At 43.3% G+C, this 17,329-nt stretch overlaps 13 protein-coding genes across 13 annotated transcripts, besides 25 other annotated features; 1 reads left to right on the top strand and 12 right to left on the bottom strand. All coding sequences in view use genetic code 2, as the record gives it.

The window, feature by feature from the left end:
• Positions 1–887: a sequence feature (control region).
• Positions 888–957, top strand: a tRNA (tRNA-Pro).
• Positions 957–1,028, bottom strand: a tRNA (tRNA-Thr).
• CYTB (cytochrome b) lies at positions 1,029–2,166 on the bottom strand. Its single transcript has one exon. A coding segment is annotated over exon 1 (1,138 nt).
• A 19-nt stretch (positions 2,167–2,185) lies between these two features.
• Positions 2,186–2,254, top strand: a tRNA (tRNA-Glu).
• Position 2,255: 1 nt separating this feature from the next.
• Positions 2,256–2,777, top strand: ND6 (NADH dehydrogenase subunit 6). The gene has a single exon. The coding sequence runs from the start codon at positions 2,256–2,258 to the stop codon at positions 2,775–2,777; it is 522 nt and encodes a 173-aa protein (NP_510980.1).
• On the bottom strand, positions 2,774–4,618 carry ND5 (NADH dehydrogenase subunit 5). Its single transcript has one exon. The coding sequence runs from the start codon at positions 4,616–4,618 to the stop codon at positions 2,774–2,776; it is 1,845 nt and encodes a 614-aa protein (NP_510979.1).
• A 3-nt stretch (positions 4,619–4,621) lies between these two features.
• Positions 4,622–4,694, bottom strand: a tRNA (tRNA-Leu).
• Positions 4,695–4,697: 3 nt separating this feature from the next.
• Positions 4,698–4,766, bottom strand: a tRNA (tRNA-Ser).
• Positions 4,767–4,835, bottom strand: a tRNA (tRNA-His).
• On the bottom strand, positions 4,836–6,216 carry ND4 (NADH dehydrogenase subunit 4). Its single transcript has one exon. A coding segment is annotated over exon 1 (1,381 nt).
• Positions 6,210–6,506, bottom strand: ND4L (NADH dehydrogenase subunit 4L). Its single transcript has one exon. The coding sequence runs from the start codon at positions 6,504–6,506 to the stop codon at positions 6,210–6,212; it is 297 nt and encodes a 98-aa protein (NP_510977.1).
• Positions 6,507–6,575, bottom strand: a tRNA (tRNA-Arg).
• On the bottom strand, positions 6,576–6,924 carry ND3 (NADH dehydrogenase subunit 3). The gene has a single exon. A coding segment is annotated over exon 1 (349 nt).
• Positions 6,925–6,994, bottom strand: a tRNA (tRNA-Gly).
• On the bottom strand, positions 6,995–7,779 carry COX3 (cytochrome c oxidase subunit III). The gene has a single exon. A coding segment is annotated over exon 1 (785 nt).
• On the bottom strand, positions 7,779–8,462 carry ATP6 (ATP synthase F0 subunit 6). The gene has a single exon. The coding sequence runs from the start codon at positions 8,460–8,462 to the stop codon at positions 7,779–7,781; it is 684 nt and encodes a 227-aa protein (NP_510974.1).
• Positions 8,453–8,620, bottom strand: ATP8 (ATP synthase F0 subunit 8). The gene has a single exon. It carries the CDS (start codon positions 8,618–8,620, stop codon positions 8,453–8,455), a length of 168 nt encoding a protein of 55 aa, NP_510973.1.
• A 1-nt stretch (position 8,621) lies between these two features.
• Positions 8,622–8,695, bottom strand: a tRNA (tRNA-Lys).
• COX2 (cytochrome c oxidase subunit II) lies at positions 8,696–9,386 on the bottom strand. The gene has a single exon. A coding segment is annotated over exon 1 (691 nt).
• An 11-nt stretch (positions 9,387–9,397) lies between these two features.
• Positions 9,398–9,467, bottom strand: a tRNA (tRNA-Asp).
• Positions 9,468–9,470: 3 nt separating this feature from the next.
• Positions 9,471–9,541, top strand: a tRNA (tRNA-Ser).
• Positions 9,542–9,547: 6 nt separating this feature from the next.
• Positions 9,548–11,104, bottom strand: COX1 (cytochrome c oxidase subunit I). The gene has a single exon. It carries the CDS (start codon positions 11,102–11,104, stop codon positions 9,548–9,550), a length of 1,557 nt encoding a protein of 518 aa, NP_510971.1.
• Position 11,105: 1 nt separating this feature from the next.
• Positions 11,106–11,173, top strand: a tRNA (tRNA-Tyr).
• Positions 11,174–11,175: 2 nt separating this feature from the next.
• Positions 11,176–11,240, top strand: a tRNA (tRNA-Cys).
• A 37-nt stretch (positions 11,241–11,277) lies between these two features.
• Positions 11,278–11,350, top strand: a tRNA (tRNA-Asn).
• A 1-nt stretch (position 11,351) lies between these two features.
• Positions 11,352–11,420, top strand: a tRNA (tRNA-Ala).
• Positions 11,421–11,492, bottom strand: a tRNA (tRNA-Trp).
• On the bottom strand, positions 11,493–12,537 carry ND2 (NADH dehydrogenase subunit 2). Its single transcript has one exon. A coding segment is annotated over exon 1 (1,045 nt).
• Positions 12,538–12,606, bottom strand: a tRNA (tRNA-Met).
• Positions 12,606–12,676, top strand: a tRNA (tRNA-Gln).
• Positions 12,676–12,743, bottom strand: a tRNA (tRNA-Ile).
• Positions 12,744–12,747: 4 nt separating this feature from the next.
• ND1 (NADH dehydrogenase subunit 1) lies at positions 12,748–13,722 on the bottom strand. The gene has a single exon. The coding sequence runs from the start codon at positions 13,720–13,722 to the stop codon at positions 12,748–12,750; it is 975 nt and encodes a 324-aa protein (NP_510969.1).
• A 795-nt stretch (positions 13,723–14,517) lies between these two features.
• Positions 14,518–14,591, bottom strand: a tRNA (tRNA-Leu).
• Positions 14,592–16,244, bottom strand: an rRNA (16S ribosomal RNA).
• Positions 16,245–16,314, bottom strand: a tRNA (tRNA-Val).
• Positions 16,315–17,259, bottom strand: an rRNA (12S ribosomal RNA).
• Positions 17,260–17,329, bottom strand: a tRNA (tRNA-Phe).

Below are 17,329 nucleotides of genomic sequence, written 5' to 3'. Positions count from 1 at the left end.
CCTAAGTTCTTGTGAAAGTAGCATACGGGGGGGGGGTTGCACTATTACATAAAATGAAAATATTAAAGAGGTTTATTTTTACCCATAGGGATGTAAGGGGTGTAAGTCAAAAGATGTAGTTTTAGGTCGAGGCTTGTCCGTGTAAAAGGGGCGTTTTAAGATGGTTTAAGTTTGTAATGTTACAAAAACAAGAATTTTTTGTTAATAAAAAGTTTCCCCTCTATTTTCCGTGAAATGTGTTTTATCAATTTTGACAGACATGTCTGGAGTTAAGGGGGGTAGGGGGGTCTACTTTAAAGGGGGGGCGCAAACCACGGAAACGTCAGGGGAACGAACATGAGAGATATGCCCGTGATATCAGTTATGCTATGTAGTCAGGAATGTCTTCTAACATACAAAGCTATATTTATATACAGGGCTAGGTGTACCACCTTGGCGGACAATTCTGTATGCACTCTGAGAAGCCAGATGAAAAGAAATAAAAAAAGAGAGTTACACCCATGCCCTCTAGAAGGAGCGCCCGGCATGCTGGGTAAAGGGCTAACGAGACTCCACCATTAACTTATGCCAGCGTCAAAAGGGGGGGGGGGAATATATACTAATTATGACCCTGAAATAGGAACCAAATGCCAGGAATAGTTCACTATAGCTACCCCCACAATAATAGTTCTTGACCATCAAGCATGATCTGCACGACCAACCAGTATTGGGAGACTCTCGCCGAGGGTGGCTGTGTATATCTTAAAAGATAAGGGATGACATAAGAGCAATAAATTAATAAATAGCCCGTCTTAATATAATGTACTATAGCATATATATATATGGTTAATATAAATCAATGGTGATAAGACATATGTATGTTTTTAGAAGGTAAAAGCGCATAGCTTCAAAGAATAGTTAAATTTAGAATCCTAGCTTTGGGAGTTAGGGGCAAAGGTTAGAATCCTTTTTCTTTGAGCACTAAGAAGGAATTTAACCTTCTCCTTCGGCTTACAAGACCAACGCTCGGAGGGCTGAGCTTTTAGTGCAAGATTCAAGCATCTTGTTTTCTAACCACCCTGAAAGGGGGAAAAAGACGAGAAATAAAAAAAAGTAAAGAAAGGATGCAATTTGTCCGATAATAATGAAGGGGGGCTCTACTGGTATTCCTCCGATTCATGTTAAAATAGCTACGTCTACCACAAGGAGCCCCATAAAAATTTGCGCTAGGGGGCGGAAGGCGAAGTTTTGTCATTTGGAGGTGTGAAGAATAGGAACAATTAGCAAAATTAGAATTGAGGCCAGTAAGGCGAAAACACCTCCTAGTTTATTTGGGATGGATCGAAGAATTGCATAGGCAAATAGGAAATATCATTCAGGTTTGATGTGTGGGGGTGTGACTAATGGGTTGGCAGGGGTAAAATTTTCTGGGTCTCCAAGGAGGTTAGGGATAAATAAGACTAAGGTAATTAAAAATAGTGCAAATCATGCGAAGCCAATGAGGTCTTTGTAAATAAAATAAGGGTGGAAATAAATTTTGTCTGCATTTGAATTAATGCCCACTGGGTTACTAGACCCTTTTTCATGCAGGAAGAGGAGGTGCACTAAGGTTATTGCGATGATGCCGAAGGGAAAGAGAAAATGAAAAGCAAAGAATCGGGTAAGGGTGGCGCTGTCTACTGAGAATCCGCCTCAGAGTCACTGTACAATGTTTTCGCCCACGTATGGAATTGCGGAAAGCAGGTTAGTGATGACGGTTGCGCCTCAGAATGATATTTGTCCTCAGGGGAGAACATAACCCACGAAAGCAGTTATTATCACGAGTAGAAGTAAAATTACCCCCGCGCTTCATGCCTCTTTGTTAAGGTAAGAGCCATAGTAAAGACCTCGCCCGATGTGAAGGTAGATGCAAATAAAAAAGAAAGAGGCGCCATTTGCGTGAATACTTCGAATTAGTCACCCATAATTTACGTCTCGGCAAATATGTACAACTGAAGAAAAAGCTGTTGAAATGTCGGAGGTGTAGTGTATCGCAAGAAATAGGCCTGTTAAAATTTGGAGGGCCAAGCAGAGACTTAGGAGGGAGCCAAAATTTCATCAGGCAGAAATGTTTTTAGGGGCTGGGAGGTCGATTATTGACTCATTTAGGGCTTTGAGGGTTAGGTGTGATTTTCGAATAGAAGTCATGGTACTTTAATAAAGAGAAGTTTCTGTGGTTGAGTCACAACGGTGGTTTTTCATGCCACAGAGCTTGGTTAAAATCCAGGTAGAAATAGATGAAGTACCTTTTATTTCTTTTATTGTTCTTGCTTATTTTAGGGGTGGTTGGGGTGGCTTCTAACCCTTCTCCGGGTTTTGCTGCTTTAAGTTTAGTGATAGTTGCGGGGAGCGGGTGCAGTCTTTTAGCAGGGCAGGGGGGATATTTCTTGGCGCTGATTTTGTTTTTAATTTATTTGGGGGGAATGCTGGTGGTGTTTGCTTATTCTGTGGCGTTCACTGGTAGCGATTATGTGGAGGGCTGGGGGACACGCCGGATTTCTTTAGCGGCGGCAGGATATTTATTGTTGGTATGAGGGGGAGGTGTCATTTTAAGTACTAATTTAAATGAGGAGTTTTGGACAGTTGGTGCGAGTTTTGGCGAGTTTATGTCCTTGGAGTATAGTTTAGTTGGAGTAGCCCACCTATATATAGGGGGAGGGTGGCTTTTAGTAGCCGGGGCATGAGCCTTACTACTCGTTTTGCTTGCTGTACTAGAATTAGTGCGGGGGGCAAGTCGGGGGGCGGTTCGTGTGGTTTAAAATAGGTTAAACAGGGCAAGAAGGGCGATGGTAGAAGTTAAAAGGAAGAGACAAAGGAAAATTTTAATTATTCCTCGTTGCAAATTGTCAGTGGTGATCGCAAAAATTTTATTTAGTAGGGAGATTATTTTAGGTCCTAGTTTTTCAATTCAGGCTTGATCAATTATTTGGTTGGCAATTTTTTGGCCGAGGGTGAGTGCGAGTTTGGGAATGATGCGGTGAATAATTGTTGGGAAGAAGCCTAATATAATCGAGAAGTGGTAAGCGACAAAGCTTTTATTAGGGTTGTTGAATTTCGTAGCTATAGATGCTAGTTTTAGGGCCATAATGAGGCCTGTAAGTGATAGGGCCAAAGCAGATACTTTAAGAGTAAAAGGCATCGTTATAACAGAGGACTTGGCAGGCAGTGTGTGTATAATAATTAAAAACCCAGCAACAATGCTTCCTCAGGCTAGACGCTTTAAAGGTTTAACAAGTGTGGGGTTATTTTCATTGATTGGTAAAAATGTATTAAATCGCGGGTAAGTGATTGAAACAAAATAGATTATTCGGAAGCTATAGACGGCGGTAAATATTGTGGCGATTAGAGTTAAAGAGAGGGCTCAGGCATTTAGGTAGGAAGTGTTTAGGGCTTCAATGATTGCGTCTTTAGAGAAAAAGCCTGCTAAAAAGGGCATTCCGGTTAAGGCCAGGCTTCCAAGTGTTATACAAGAGGAGGTAAAGGGGGCTAGTTGGAGCATGCTTCCTATTTTTCGGATGTCTTGTTCGTTATCTAATGCGTGAATTAAAGAGCCGGAACATAGAAAGAGTATTGCTTTAAAGAAGGCATGGGTGCAGATGTGAAGAAAGGCTAAGTGAGGTTGGTTTAATCCAATGGCTACTATTATTAGTCCTAATTGACTAGAAGTGGAGAAAGCTACAATTTTTTTGATGTCGTTTTGAGTGAGGGCGCATGTGGCTGTAAATAGCGTGGTGAGGGCGCCCACGCAAAGACATGCTGTTAGGGCCATTTGATTGTTTTCGAATAAAGGGCTAAAGCGCACAAGTAAGAAAATACCGGCAACGACTATAGTGCTTGAATGCAGGAGGGCTGAAACGGGCGTGGGGCCTTCTATGGCGGCAGGTAGTCAAGGGTGAAGGCCGAATTGGGCGGATTTGCCCATGGCAGCAAGAATGAGGCCTAATAAGGGGAGTGTTAGGTCGAGGTCCTGAGGTGCGGTGAATAGTTGGTTTATGTCTCATGAGTGAAGGTTTATAGCTATTCAGGCTATAACTAGAATAATACCAATATCCCCCAACCGGTTATAAAGAACTGCTTGTAAAGCGGCGGTGTTAGCGTCAGCGCGCCCGTATCATCAGCCGATTAGAAGGAAGGATATAATTCCAACGCCCTCTCATCCGACGAAGAGCTGTAACATGTTATTAGCAGTCACTAAGACTACCATGGCGATAAGAAAAGCTAGCAAGTGTATAAAAAATCGGTTGATGAGGGGGTCTGTGTGTATGTATCATAAAGCAAATTCTAAAATAGACCAGGTTACATAAAAAGCTACTGAAGAAAACATTAAAGCGTAGAAGTCAAGGTTAAGGTTAAAATTAAGGTCTAGGGTTAGTTTGGTAATTCAAGCACTTTCAGTGGGAGTGGTTACTGTTCCTTGGTCAAAAGATAAAGCGAGGGGAATAAGACTAAGAAAAAATGCGACTTTGACCGAGGTTTTAACATGAGAAAGAGGTCATGGCTGTTTAAAAAATAAAGCGATGGGAAGAATGCCCAGGGGGTATAGTAGCACTATAAAAATAGTGAGCGTGGTAACAAGAGTGATGAGATTGGTCAGGGCCATTGTAGCTACCACTTGGATTTGCACCAAGAGTTTTTGGTTCCTAAGACCAATGGATAGGCTGTTATCCTATAGAAGCGGGCGAGGGAGCTTTGGAGTTTAACCAAAGAGACGGGGTTTAGCAAACGTCGTTGCGGTGCTTGCCTCTCTCGGTGAATAAAAGGGGTCTAACCTTTTTTTTTAGGATCACAACCTAATGTTTTTAGTAAACTATGTTCACAGATGAAGTATCCTGAAATTAAGTCAGGGCTAAATATTAGTTGCATGAGGGGAAAAAGGTGGAAGAAAATTAGTAGGTGCTCTCGGGTGTGTGAGGGTGCAAGAGTAGCAATGTGTTGGGGTAGTGGGCCTCGTTGTGTTGTAATAAGTATGTAAAGGGTATAACTGGCGGTGATCAAGGTGCCTAGCCCTGTTAATAGTAGTGTAAAGGGTGCTCAGCTAAATAATGAGCTAATAATTATTAGTTCCCCGAGTAGGTTGGGGAGGGGAGGGAGGGCGAGGTTTGCTAGGCTTGCGATAAACCATCAAGCGGTTATTAAAGGAAAGATAGTTTGTAGGCCTCGGGCTAAAATTATAGTGCGGCTGTGAGTTCGCTCGTAGTTGGTGTTAGCTAAACAAAATAGGGCGGAAGATGTAAAAGCGTGTGCGATTATGAGGATAAGGGCTCCGGTGAAACTTCACGGTGTTTGGATTAAAATGCCTGCTGTAACTAAGCCCATGTGTCCAACAGAAGAGTATGCAATAAGTGATTTTAAGTCTGTCTGGCGAAGGCAAATAAGGCCTGTTATAACTACGCCTCATAGTGCGAGAATGATGAAAGGGTAGCATATATCTTTAGTTAAAGGTTCAAGAATATTTGTTACTCGTATCATCCCGTAGCCCCCCAGTTTTAAAAGAACGGCGGCTAGGACCATAGAGCCTGCAATGGGGGCCTCAACATGTGCTTTGGGCAGTCACAGGTGTATACCATAAAGCGGTATTTTAACTAGAAAGGCTAGTAAGCAGGCAGCCCATCAAATTTTGTTGGAGAATGAAAAAATAAGATGGGGGGGGTTGTAGCTTAAAATGAGGAAAGAGAGAGAGCCTGTTTTGGTGTAAAATATAAGAAGTGCGACCAAAAGGGGCATGGACCCGATAAGAGTGTAGAATAAAAAGTATGTGCCTGCATTAAGTCGTTCTATTTGGTTTCCTCAGCGGGTAATAATAATTAAAGTTGGGATCAAAGTTGCTTCAAATATCACGTAGAATATAATGAGTTCGGTGGCGCTGAATGCTAGAATTAAAAAGATTTGGAGGGAGGTCAAAAGGGCGATAAAAGCTCGTTGGCGGGGCTCAGGTTCAGAGGATATATGGTTCTGGCTTGCCAGGACTATTATAGGCAGTAATCAGGTGGTGAGGACTAGTAGCGGGGTTGAAAGGGGGTCTGTGGCTAGGTTAAGGGTTAAAAATATTCATCCTGTGTCTGCAGGCATGTTTAGTCATTTTAGGCTTATAACGGCGATAAGGAAGCTGTAGGAAGCGGTAGTAGTCCAAAGATGCCGGGAGGGGGTTAGCCAGGCTGCTACAAAAAGTAAGATGGTGGGTATTAAGATTATTAGCATTGTAGTACGTTAAAGTTCTGCAGTTGGTCAGTTCCATGCGTTCGTACGGTTGCGACTAGTAAAGCGAGACCAATGCTTGCTTCACAAGCTGAAAAAGTGAGAAGAATCATAGGGGCAACAGAAAAGGCAGAGGAGTCAAATTTGAGGGCACATAAAGAAAAAGCGAGGAAAAGAGAGAGTATGATGCTTTCTAAACAAAGAAGCGCCGAGAGCAAGTGGGTGCGGTAAAAAGTTAGTCCCAGTAGACTTAGCGTAAATATGGCAGTGAAAGTAAAATGGAGGGGGGACATTAGGCAATTAAGGACTTTAACCATAAGTTTTTGAGCCGAAATCAAAGGTTTTCTTTAAACTAATTGCCTATTCAGCTCATTCAAGGCCTCCTTGTGCCCATTCGTAGGCAAAGCCGAGGGTTAAAAAAATAAGGACTGTGGACGCTCACATAAAGGTAATGAGGGGGGTTTGAAATTGGTCACCTCAGGGAAGAGGCAGGAGAAGGGCGATTTCTAGGTCGAAGAGAAGAAATAAAATGGCAACGAGAAAGAATCGAAGTGAAAAAGGCAGTCGGGTTGATGCGAAGGGGTTAAATCCGCACTCATAGGGCGAAAGCTTTTCATAGTCGGGGTTTGATGCGGGCAGTCAAAAAGAAACGAGGATTAGGAGCGTAGAGAGGGCTATTGCAATAGTAGTAGAGGCAATAATTATATTCATTTTCTTTCCCTGGATTTTAACCAGGCCCAGGTAATTGGAAGTCACGTGTACTTTACTATACTAGAAAGATTATGAGCCTCATCAATAGATAGAAATATATAGGAAAAGTCAAACTACATCGACGAAATGTCAGTATCAAGCTGCGGCCTCAAATCCGAAGTGATGATTTGATGTGAAATGAAAGTTAATTTGTCGAAGAAGGCAGACAGCCAAAAAAGTAGAGCCAATAATGACGTGGAGGCCGTGGAAGCCTGTGGCAACAAAAAAAGTGGAGCCATAGACGCCGTCCGCGATGGTAAAAGGGGCTTCATAATATTCCATTGCTTGTAGGGCGGTGAAATAGAAGCCGAGCAGGATTGTTAAAACTAGGGATTGAATTGCTTGTTTTCGATGGCCTTCTATAATGCTGTGGTGGGCTCAGGTAACAGTTACGCCAGATGCAAGAAGAACTGCTGTGTTGAGCAAGGGCACTTCAAATGGGTCTAAAGTTGTAATGCCTGTAGGAGGTCAGCAGCCCCCTAGCTCGGGAGTAGGAGCTAGGCTTGAGTGATAAAAAGCTCAAAAAAAGCCTAAGAAAAAGAAAACCTCTGAGGTAATAAACAAGATCATGCCGTAGCGGAGTCCTTTTTGAACTGGCGGCGTATGGTGTCCTAGGAAAGTGCTTTCTCGGATGATGTCCCGCCATCACTGGTATATGGTTAAAAGCAGGAGAATTAGTCCCAGGGTTAGTAAAATAGCTGAGTGCGTGTGTATTCAAATTGCCAGGCCGGAGGTTAGTAGTAAGGCAGCAATTGCGCCTGTGAGAGGCCAGGGGCTCGGGTCTACTATGTGGTATGCGTGTGCTTGATGTGCCATTAGACGTTTTCTTGTAGGTAAAGGCTTAAAAGTAAAACAAAGACGTAGGCTTGGATTATTGCTACGGCGACCTCTAGAATTGTTAAAAGAAGTAGGAGGCCAACTGCTAGGGATGCTGCGGTTGTTTGAGAAAGGAGCAATGAGAAAGCAGCGGAAGAGACCAATTGGATTAAAAGGTGCCCGGCAGTTAGGTTGGCAGTTAGTCGAACCCCTAGGGCTAGGGGGCGGATTAATAAACTAATAGACTCAATGATAATGAGGATAGGAACTAGTGGGGTGGGGGTGCCTTCTGGAAGAAGGTGTCCTAAAGCGTGTGTGGGGCTATTTCGAAAGCCTATAATGACGGTTGCAAGTCATAATGGCACGGCGAAAGCCATGTTTAAGGAAAGCTGGGTGGTTGGGGTGAAAGTATAAGGAAGAAGTCCAAGGGTGTTTAAAGTAATTAGAAATACCATAAGAGTGGCTAAAAGCAATGCTCAGCTGTGACCTTTTGTGTTAATGGGGGAAAGGGTTTGTTTAATGAAGCTTCCAATAAATCAGTTTTGGAGGGTTGTCCATCGGTTGCTTTGTCATCCCGGGGCAGGGGAGGGATAAAGTAGACAAGGGGCTATTAAAGCAATTGCGATTAAAGGAAGGCCTAAAAATGTTGGGCTTAAAAACTGATTAAAAAGGTTTATTGTCATGCTCAAGTTCAAGAATTAGCTTTAGGCTTATGCGCTGTTAAAGTTGAAGGCTCGTGGGGAAATTGGTGAGTTAGAATTTTGGGGGGTATAAGGGCCAAGAAAATGAGTCAGGAAAAGACCAAAATAAGGAACCAGGGGGCGGGGTTTAGCTGGGGCATTTCGCCAAGGGTGGGCGGCAGTCACCAATTTTTAGCTTAAAAGGCTAATGCTGAGGCCTGTTTAGCTTCTTGGCGATGAATTTTCAAGCATTAAGGTTGATCAGTTTTCAAAGTGTTTAAGGGGGATTGCTTCAACAACAATAGGTATGAAGCTATGGTTTGCACCACAAATTTCGGAACACTGACCATAGTAAATGCCTGGGCGAGAAACGATGAAGGCTGTTTGGTTTAATCGGCCGGGGACGGCATCTATTTTAATGCCCAGACTAGGTACTGCTCAAGAGTGTAAAACATCGTCTGCAGTAATTAGTACACGTACTGGGGATTCGGTGGGAATTACTATTCGATGGTCCACATCTAATAGGCGAAATTGGCCGGGGGTTAGGTCCTGTGTGGGGACCATATAGGAGTCAAACCCGAAGTTGTTGTAGTCTGTATACTCATAGCTTCAGTATCATTGGTGGCCGAGAGCTTTAACAGTTAAGTGGGGGTCATTAACTTCGTCTATTAAGTATAAGATCCGTAGGGAGGGAAGTGCAATTAGGATAAGAATAAGAGCAGGAAGAAGGGTTCAGATAATTTCAATTTCTTGGGAGTCAAGAATAAACTTGTTAGTTAGCTTAGTTGTTACTATTGCTATAATAATATAAAGTACTAGTGTGCTAATAAGAAAGACGATTATTAAGGTGTGGTCGTGGAAGTGGAGAAGCTCTTCTATTACGGGAGAAGCTGCATCTTGGAAGCCGAGCTGGGAGGGATGTGCCATTGATTGCAAATAAAAGCACGCAGGGTTTTAACCTACGACTTTGCCTTGACAAGGCAGTGTAATCAATTTTACTAGCGCTTTATAAAGAAAGTGGCAGAGTGGTTATGTGGTTGGCTTGAAACCAATCTATGGGGGTTCAATTCCTTCCTTTCTTGAAGTACTTAAAGGTCTGAGGTGTTAAATTGAATAAAGGCAGGCTCTTCGAAAGTGTGATAAGGGGGAGGGCAGCCGTGAAGCCACTCAGCGTTTGTAGCGGTGAGCTCTACTGAGAGAACTTCCCGTTTGGCTGCGAAAGCCTCTCAGACAATAAATAAGAATATAATTACAGCGACTAAAGAAATTAAAGACCCAATAGAAGAGATTGTGTTTCAAAGAGCATAGGCGTCAGGATAGTCTGAGTACCGTCGAGGTATTCCAGCGAGCCCAAGGAAGTGTTGGGGGAAAAAGGTAAGATTCACTCCGAGGAATATAGCCCCAAAATGGATTTTTGTTCAGGTATCGTGAAGTGTGTAGCCTGAAAACAGGGGAAATCAATGAACAAATGCGGCGATAATCGCGAACACAGCGCCCATAGAGAGAACATAATGGAAGTGTGCCACGACGTAATATGTGTCATGTAGTACAATATCTAAAGAAGAGTTGGCGAGCACGATGCCAGTTAAGCCTCCTACAGTAAATAGAAAAATAAAGCCTAAAGCTCAGAGGAGGGGGGTCTCTCATTTAATTGCGCCCCCATGAAGGGTTGCTAGTCAGCTAAAAACTTTAACGCCTGTAGGAATAGCAATAATTATTGTGGCGGAGGTAAAGTAGGCGCGAGTGTCTACGTCCATTCCTACAGTAAACATGTGATGAGCCCACACAATAAAGCCTAATAGCCCGATGGCTATTATAGCCCACACCATTCCCATATACCCAAAGGGCTCTTTTTTACCAGAGTAGTAGGCTACAATGTGGGAAATTATTCCGAAGCCCGGGAGAATTAAAATATAGACTTCTGGGTGTCCAAAAAACCAGAATAGGTGCTGATAAAGAATTGGGTCTCCTCCCCCGGCCGGGTCAAAAAAGGTAGTGTTTAAGTTACGGTCAGTTAAGAGTATCGTAATCCCGGCAGCAAGGACGGGCAAGGAGAGCAGTAATAAAACGGCTGTAATTATGACAGCTCACACAAAAAGAGGGGTTTGATACTGTGAAAGCGCGGGAGGTTTTATATTTAAGCCGGTTGTAATAAAATTGATGGCGCCTAAAATAGACGACACACCCGCCAGGTGTAGCGAGAAAATAGTAAGATCAACAGAAGCCCCGGCGTGGGCAAGGTTTCCTGCGAGGGGGGGATAGACTGTTCAGCCTGTCCCAGCGCCTGCTTCCACCCCGGAAGATGCTAAAAGAAGAAGGAAAGAGGGAGGGAGAAGTCAAAAACTTATGTTGTTTATACGGGGGAAGGCTATGTCAGGGGCCCCAATTATTAGAGGTACGAGTCAGTTACCAAAGCCCCCGATTATGATGGGTATAACTATAAAAAAGATTATTACAAAAGCGTGCGCTGTTACAATAACATTATAAATTTGGTCGTCCCCCAGGAGCGACCCTGGTTGGCTGAGTTCTGCTCGAATAAGCAAGCTTAAGGCAGTCCCGACTATTCCGGCTCAAGCACCAAATACTAGATAAAGGGTGCCAATGTCTTTATGATTAGTTGAAAAGAGTCAGCGTGTAATGGCCACAGGTAAGATGGCTGAGATAAGTGGTGGATTGTAGCTCCATGTATAAAGGTTTAAATCCTTTTCTTACCAACAGCCCTGAAGTATAAGTACATTAGATTGCAAATCTAAAGAAGCAGGTTAGCGCCGGCCGGGGCTTTCTCCCGCCTATTTTGCTTCGGCTAGGCGGGAGAAGCTAGACGGATGCTCGCTGGTTTAAGTGTTTAACTGTTAATTAAAAGTTTGTAGGATCGAGGCCTACTCGTCTAGAAAGGCTTTAGCTTAGGTAAAGCGTCTGTTTTGCATGCAGGAGATGTGGGTTAAAATCCCGTAAGTCTTACAGAGGCTGAAAGATTCTCACTTTCATTTAGGGCTTTGAAGGCTCTTGGTCTAAATATTATCCTAAGCCTCTAGAAGGTGAAAAAAGCTATTACGGAGGGCGAGAGGGGCAATAAAGAAAGGGATATAGTAATGAGGACTGCCAGAAAAGTAGTGGGCTGTTTAAAGATAATGCGTCATGGTAGTGTGGCTGGGAGGTTGTTGGGGGGGGTTGTTAAAGCAGTGGCATAAGAAAGGCGGAGGTAAAAGTAAAGGCTTAATAGGGCTGAGAGTGCTGTTAAGGCGGCTACGGGTGTTAGCCCCTGTTTTGTTAGTTCTTGAAGAATCGCTCATTTTGGTAAGAAGCCTGTTAGAGGGGGAAGGCCGCCGAGGGATAATAAAACAAGGGGTGTTAGGGCTGTGAGCATGGGGGTTTTGGTTCAAGAGATTGCTAAAGAGTTAATGTTGGTGGCTTGGTTGTAGAGAAAAGTTAGAAATATTGAAGAGGTAAGGACAATATATACTGTGAGGGCTAGGAGGGTTAAAGGGGGGGCGTATTGTATAATTAGAATTATTCATCCTAAGTGTGCGATGGATGAGTAGCCTAAAATTTTTCGGAGCTGTGTTTGGTTTAATCCTCCCCATCCTCCTATTAAAACCGAAATGAAGCCGAGGGTGATTAAGAGGAAAGAGCTTGTTGGGGGAATTTGAAGTAAGAGTGAAAAAGGTGCTAGTTTTTGTCAGGTTGAGAGAATGAGGCCCGTGGAGAAGTTTAGTCCTTGAAGAACTTCGGGGAATCAAGCATGTATGGGGGCGAGCCCTAGTTTTAATGCTAGGGCAATGGTAATTAGTGCGAGGGGGGTGGGGTGTGATATTTGTTGAATTTCTCATTGGCCTGAAAGTCAGGCATTGGAGACGCTTGCAAATAAAAGTATTGTAGCGGCAGTTGTTTGAATAATAAAATATTTAATGGTGGCTTCTATGGCTCGGGGGGAGTGTTGTTGTGCTATTAGGGGTAGAATTGCGAAGGTGTTGAGCTCTAAGCCTATCCAAGCAATAAGTCAGTGGGAGCTGGAGAGAGTAATTAGGGTGCCTAAGCCTAAGGTAAAAATTAAAATAATGAGTATGTAGGGGCTCATTAGTAAAGGAAGGATTTTAACCGACATTTAAGGGGTATGGGCCCAAAAGCTTATTTAGCTGACTTTACTAGGAAGTGGTGTAGTGGAAGCACTAAGAGTTTTGATCTCTTTAGGTAGGGTTCGAGTCCCTTCTTTCTAAGGAATTGAAGGGGCTTTAACCCTTATTTTTACTCTATCAAAGTAACCCTTTATTCAGGCACAAGTCCTAAGCTATATTTGTGGGGGGAGGCCTAAGAAGGCGATGGGGAGGGAGAGGTGCCAAATAACAAAGGCTAGTGTGAGGGGAAGAAAGTTTTTTCAAATGAGGTGTATTAGTTGGTCGTATCGAAAGCGGGGGTAAGAGGCCCGTACTCAGAGGAACACAATAGACAAGAGTGTTGCTTTGAGTATTAAAATCATGGAGGAAAGCTCAGGGTGTGCGTGGTAGGTGGAAGTACCAAAGAAAAGAATTGCTGAGAGGGTGTTTATCAAAAGGATGTTTGCGTATTCGGCTAAGAAGAATAATGCGAAGTGGCCCGCTGCGTATTCGACGTTAAACCCCGAGACTAGTTCGGATTCCCCTTCTGTTAAATCAAATGGGGCGCGGTTAGTTTCTGCTAGTGTGGATGTGTATCATATAAAAGCGAGGGGTCAAGCAGGAAAAATAAATCAGATATTTTCTTGGGCTACGTTGAAGGTTTGAATGGTAAAAGCGCCTGAGAAGATTACTGTGCTTAGTAAAATAAGGCCGAGACTTACTTCGTAAGAAATGGTTTGGGCGACTGCACGTATTGCGCCGATTAGGGCGTATAGTGAGTTTGAGGCTCAGCCAGCGCCTAAGATCGAATATACCGCCAGGCTTGACAGGGCCAGGATGAACAAAAGACCAAGGTTTAGGTCTACCAGAGGAAATGGGATAGGTAGGGGCATTCAAAGTATAAGGGCTAGGAGGAAGGCGAGGAGGGGGGTGAAAGTAAAAAGAAGGGGAGAGGTAGTTAGCGGGCGTACGGGTTCTTTAATGAAAAGCTTTAGGCCGTCTGCGAAGGGCTGAAATAGGCCGTATGAGTGTGCGATATTTGGGCCTTTTCGGAGTTGTATGCTACCAATTACCTTTCGTTCTACTAAAGTTAGGAAAGCAAGAGCTAAGAGGATAAAAATCATAAAGATTAGGGGGTTAATAAGATATGTGAGAAGCTTTGGTAGCATGGTTAAGGTAAGATTTTAATCTTAATTAAAAGTTTCTTCAAGTTGTTGTGTTGCCTTAACGGGGCGTTTTAAGATGGTTTAAGTTTGTAATGTTACAAAAACAAGAATTTTTTGTTAATAAAAAGTTTCCCCTCTATTTTCCGTGAAATGTGTTTTATCAATTTTGACAGACATGTCTGGAGTTAAGGGGGGTAGGGGGGTCTACTTTAAAGGGGGGGCGCAAACCACGGAAACGTCAGGGGAACGAACATGAGAGATATGCCCGTGATATCAGTTATGCTATGTAGTCAGGAATGTCTTCTAACATACAAAGCTATATTTATATACAGGGCTAGGTGTACCACCTTGGCGGACAATTCTGTATGCACTCTGAGAAGCCAGATGAAAAGAAATAAAAAAAGAGAGTTACACCCATGCCCTCTAGAAGGAGCGCCCGGCATGCTGGGTAAAGGGCTAACGAGACTCCACCATTAACTTATGCCAGCGTCAAGAGGGGGGGGGGGAATATATACTAATTATGACCCTGAAATAGGAACCAAATGCCAGGAATAGTTCACTATAGCTACCCCCACAATAATAGTTCTTGACCATCAAGCATGATCCGCACGACCAACCAGTATTGGGAGACTCTCGCCGAGGGTGGCTGTGTATATCTTAAAAGATAAGGGATGACATAAGAGCAATAAATTAATAAATAGCCCGTCTTAATATAATGTACTATAGCATATATATATATGGTTAATATAAATCAATGGTGATAAGACATATGTATGTTTTTAGAAGGTAAAAGCGCATAGTTAGGGAAAGGATTTGAACCTTTTTTAAAAGGGCTTAGGTCTTTTGCGTTAGCCGGGATCTGCCACCCTAACAAGACGTTATCTTAGTCGTCTGTAAAGTTGTGCTCTTTTATCTGTTTTAGTTGTTTTCATCAGGTAAGGGTAAGGCGTTCTCTGGGGATGGGCCTTTTTTCTTTGGTCCTTTCGTACTGAAAGAAAGCACGGTCATAGATAGAAACTGACCTGGATTGCTCCGGTCTGAACTCAGATCACGTAGGGCTTTAATCGTTGAACAAACGAACCCTTAATAGTGGTTGCGCCATTAGGATGCCCTGATCCAACATCGAGGTCGTAAACCCCCTTGTCGATAGGGGCTCTAGAAGGGGATTGCGCTGTTATCCCTGGGGTAACTTGGTTCGTTGATCGGTGTGTCCGGATCTTTGGGGTCAGAGATTCTGGTGCTTAGAGCTGTCGGTCTTGGCTATAAAAACATGGTGTTTTGTGCAGCGTGGAGGATAAGTTTTCTCCGTGGTCGCCCCAACCGAAGATAAATGAGCAGGGGCTTTAAAAAGTTTTATTAAGGCTGCTCTGTAATCTAAAGCTCCACAGGGTCTTTTCGTCTTATGTGTTTATCCCCGCTTCTGCACGGGGAGATCAATTTCATTGACTGGGAGGATGAGACAGCTAAGCCCTCGTTATGCCATTCATACAGGTCTTCATTTAAAAGACAAATGATTACGCTACCTTCACGCGGTCAAAATACCGCGGCCGTTGAACATTGTGTCACTGGGCAGGCAGGACCTCTTATGTTATTACAAGAGGCGATGTTTTTGGTAAACAGGCGAGGCTTGTGTGCGTGTTTGCCGAGTTCCTTATGCTCCTTTTAGTCTTTCTTCAGGGGAGTGCCTGTGTGGGGTTAACGGTTTAGTGTTTATAGGGGTTTCTAGTTGATTTTGTGTAGTATAAGCCCTTCAGCTAGGGCCGTTAATTTTCGGGGGTGGGTCCGTTCCGAGTTACAGATACTCTTAGAGAGATTCGGGTCTCTTATTACTCATGTTAGTATGGTTGCTTTTATGTTAATAAAATAGCCTAATAAATCAAGGGGAATAAAATCTTATAGGCGGGATTTAAGGGGTTTGAGATTTTGAGCTTTAACGCTTTCTTTTGAGGTGGCTGCTTTTAGGCCCACTGAGGAATGGCCCTTGTATAATATTTTATCCTTCTGGAAAAGTTGTTTCTTGTTTCAAAGGGGCTGTTCCTCCTTTGACTAACTCTTTATTATTTCTTGTTGTCTAGTTAAAATTAAATTAGTTTTGATTAAAGAATAATAAAGGCTGAACTTTTATTCAATTTTTAGGCAACCAGCTATAACCAGGTTCGGTAGGTCTGTCACCCCTACTCAAAGCTCTTCCCACTCTTTTGCCACAGAGACGGGTGTGTCCTATAAAAGACTGTCTTGGAGTAGCTCACCCAGTTTCGGGGGGTTAAACTAAAAACTTTTTGCTTAAGTTAACTCACTAAGGCATGATGCAAAAGGTACGAGGGTTAAGCTCTGCTTTGTTATACTTTACTAATTTGTTTCATTTTTCTTTCAGCGTTCCCTTGCGGTACTTTTTCTATAGCTTTTAAGGTCCTTTTCTGTCGCCCATACTTAGGGGGTAGAATGTTTTAATTATTGTTTGTTAAGATGTTAGGGGGTAATAATAGTGTTTGGTGTAGTTTAATAGGTAAGCTAGCTGTTAGGTGTCAGAATAATCCGAATTGCACGGATAACTCTTCAGTGTAAGGGAAATGCTATTTATTTAGCTATATTCTGTTTATCCAAGTGCACTTTCCAGTACACTTACCATGTTACGACTTGTCTCTCCTTTGCTGGTAAGGCTTTTTATGTAGGGTTGGGGCGGTAGACTAGGAGAGAGTGACGGGCGGTGTGTGCTCGCTTTAGGGCCGGTTTCAGTAAAACACTCTATTTTTTACTTACTGCTAAATCCTTCTTCAATGTACACATTTCATTGTACTATCCGTGGTTCCCTGTGTAGGAAATGTAGCCCATCTCTTTCCTTCTCATATGCTACACCTCGACCTGACGTTTTGGGCTGGACCAGTTTTGCCTACTAGTGGGCCTTCACAGGGTGGGCTGACGACGGCGGTATATAGGCTGGGAGCAAGAGAAGGTAAGGTTTAACGGGGATTATCGGTTATAGGACAGGCTCCTCTAGATGGGTTTAAAGCGCCGCCAAGTCCTTTGAGTTTTGAGCTTATGCTTGTAATCTTCTGGCGGGCTAATTATGTAGGGGTTAGCTAAGGTTTACGGCTGTGCATAGTGGGGTATCTAATCCCAGTTTGTGTCACAGCTTTCGTGGGTTCAAGGGTATTAAAGTCACTTTCGTGGGGGGGCTTCATACTTTCTAAGACGTATAACAGCTATGAGAGCGTTCGGCTTTAGTGGGGGAGGGGTCTTTAACCACGCTTTACGCCGGGGACCATCAACTTGAGCCATTCGTATGACCGCGGTGGCTGGCACGAAATTAACCGGCTCTATTTGGCTTTCATTAAGTCAAGCTTACACTTATTGCTTAAGGTTTATCACTGCTGCGTTCCCTTGGGGGTGTGGCTAAGCAAGGCGTTATGGGCTAAGAAGTTGTGCCTGATACCAGCTCCTTTTTTTCATGAAGAAAAGCAGGGCATTCTCACGGGGGTGCGGATACTTGCATGTGTAAATTTAGCCAGAGCTGATGGTAAAGTCAGGACCAAACTTTTATGCTTGTGAAACTTTTTAGGGTTTATCTTAACATCTTCAGTGTTATGCTTTAAATTTAAGCTACACGAGC

This window comes from Kryptolebias marmoratus, mitochondrion (genome assembly GCF_001649575.2).
Source record: "Kryptolebias marmoratus mitochondrion, complete genome".
NCBI classification, from domain to species: Eukaryota; Metazoa; Chordata; class Actinopteri; order Cyprinodontiformes; family Rivulidae; genus Kryptolebias; species Kryptolebias marmoratus.
Note: the sequence above shows the minus strand (reverse complement) of the source record. Positions and strands in the feature narration are given on the sequence as shown.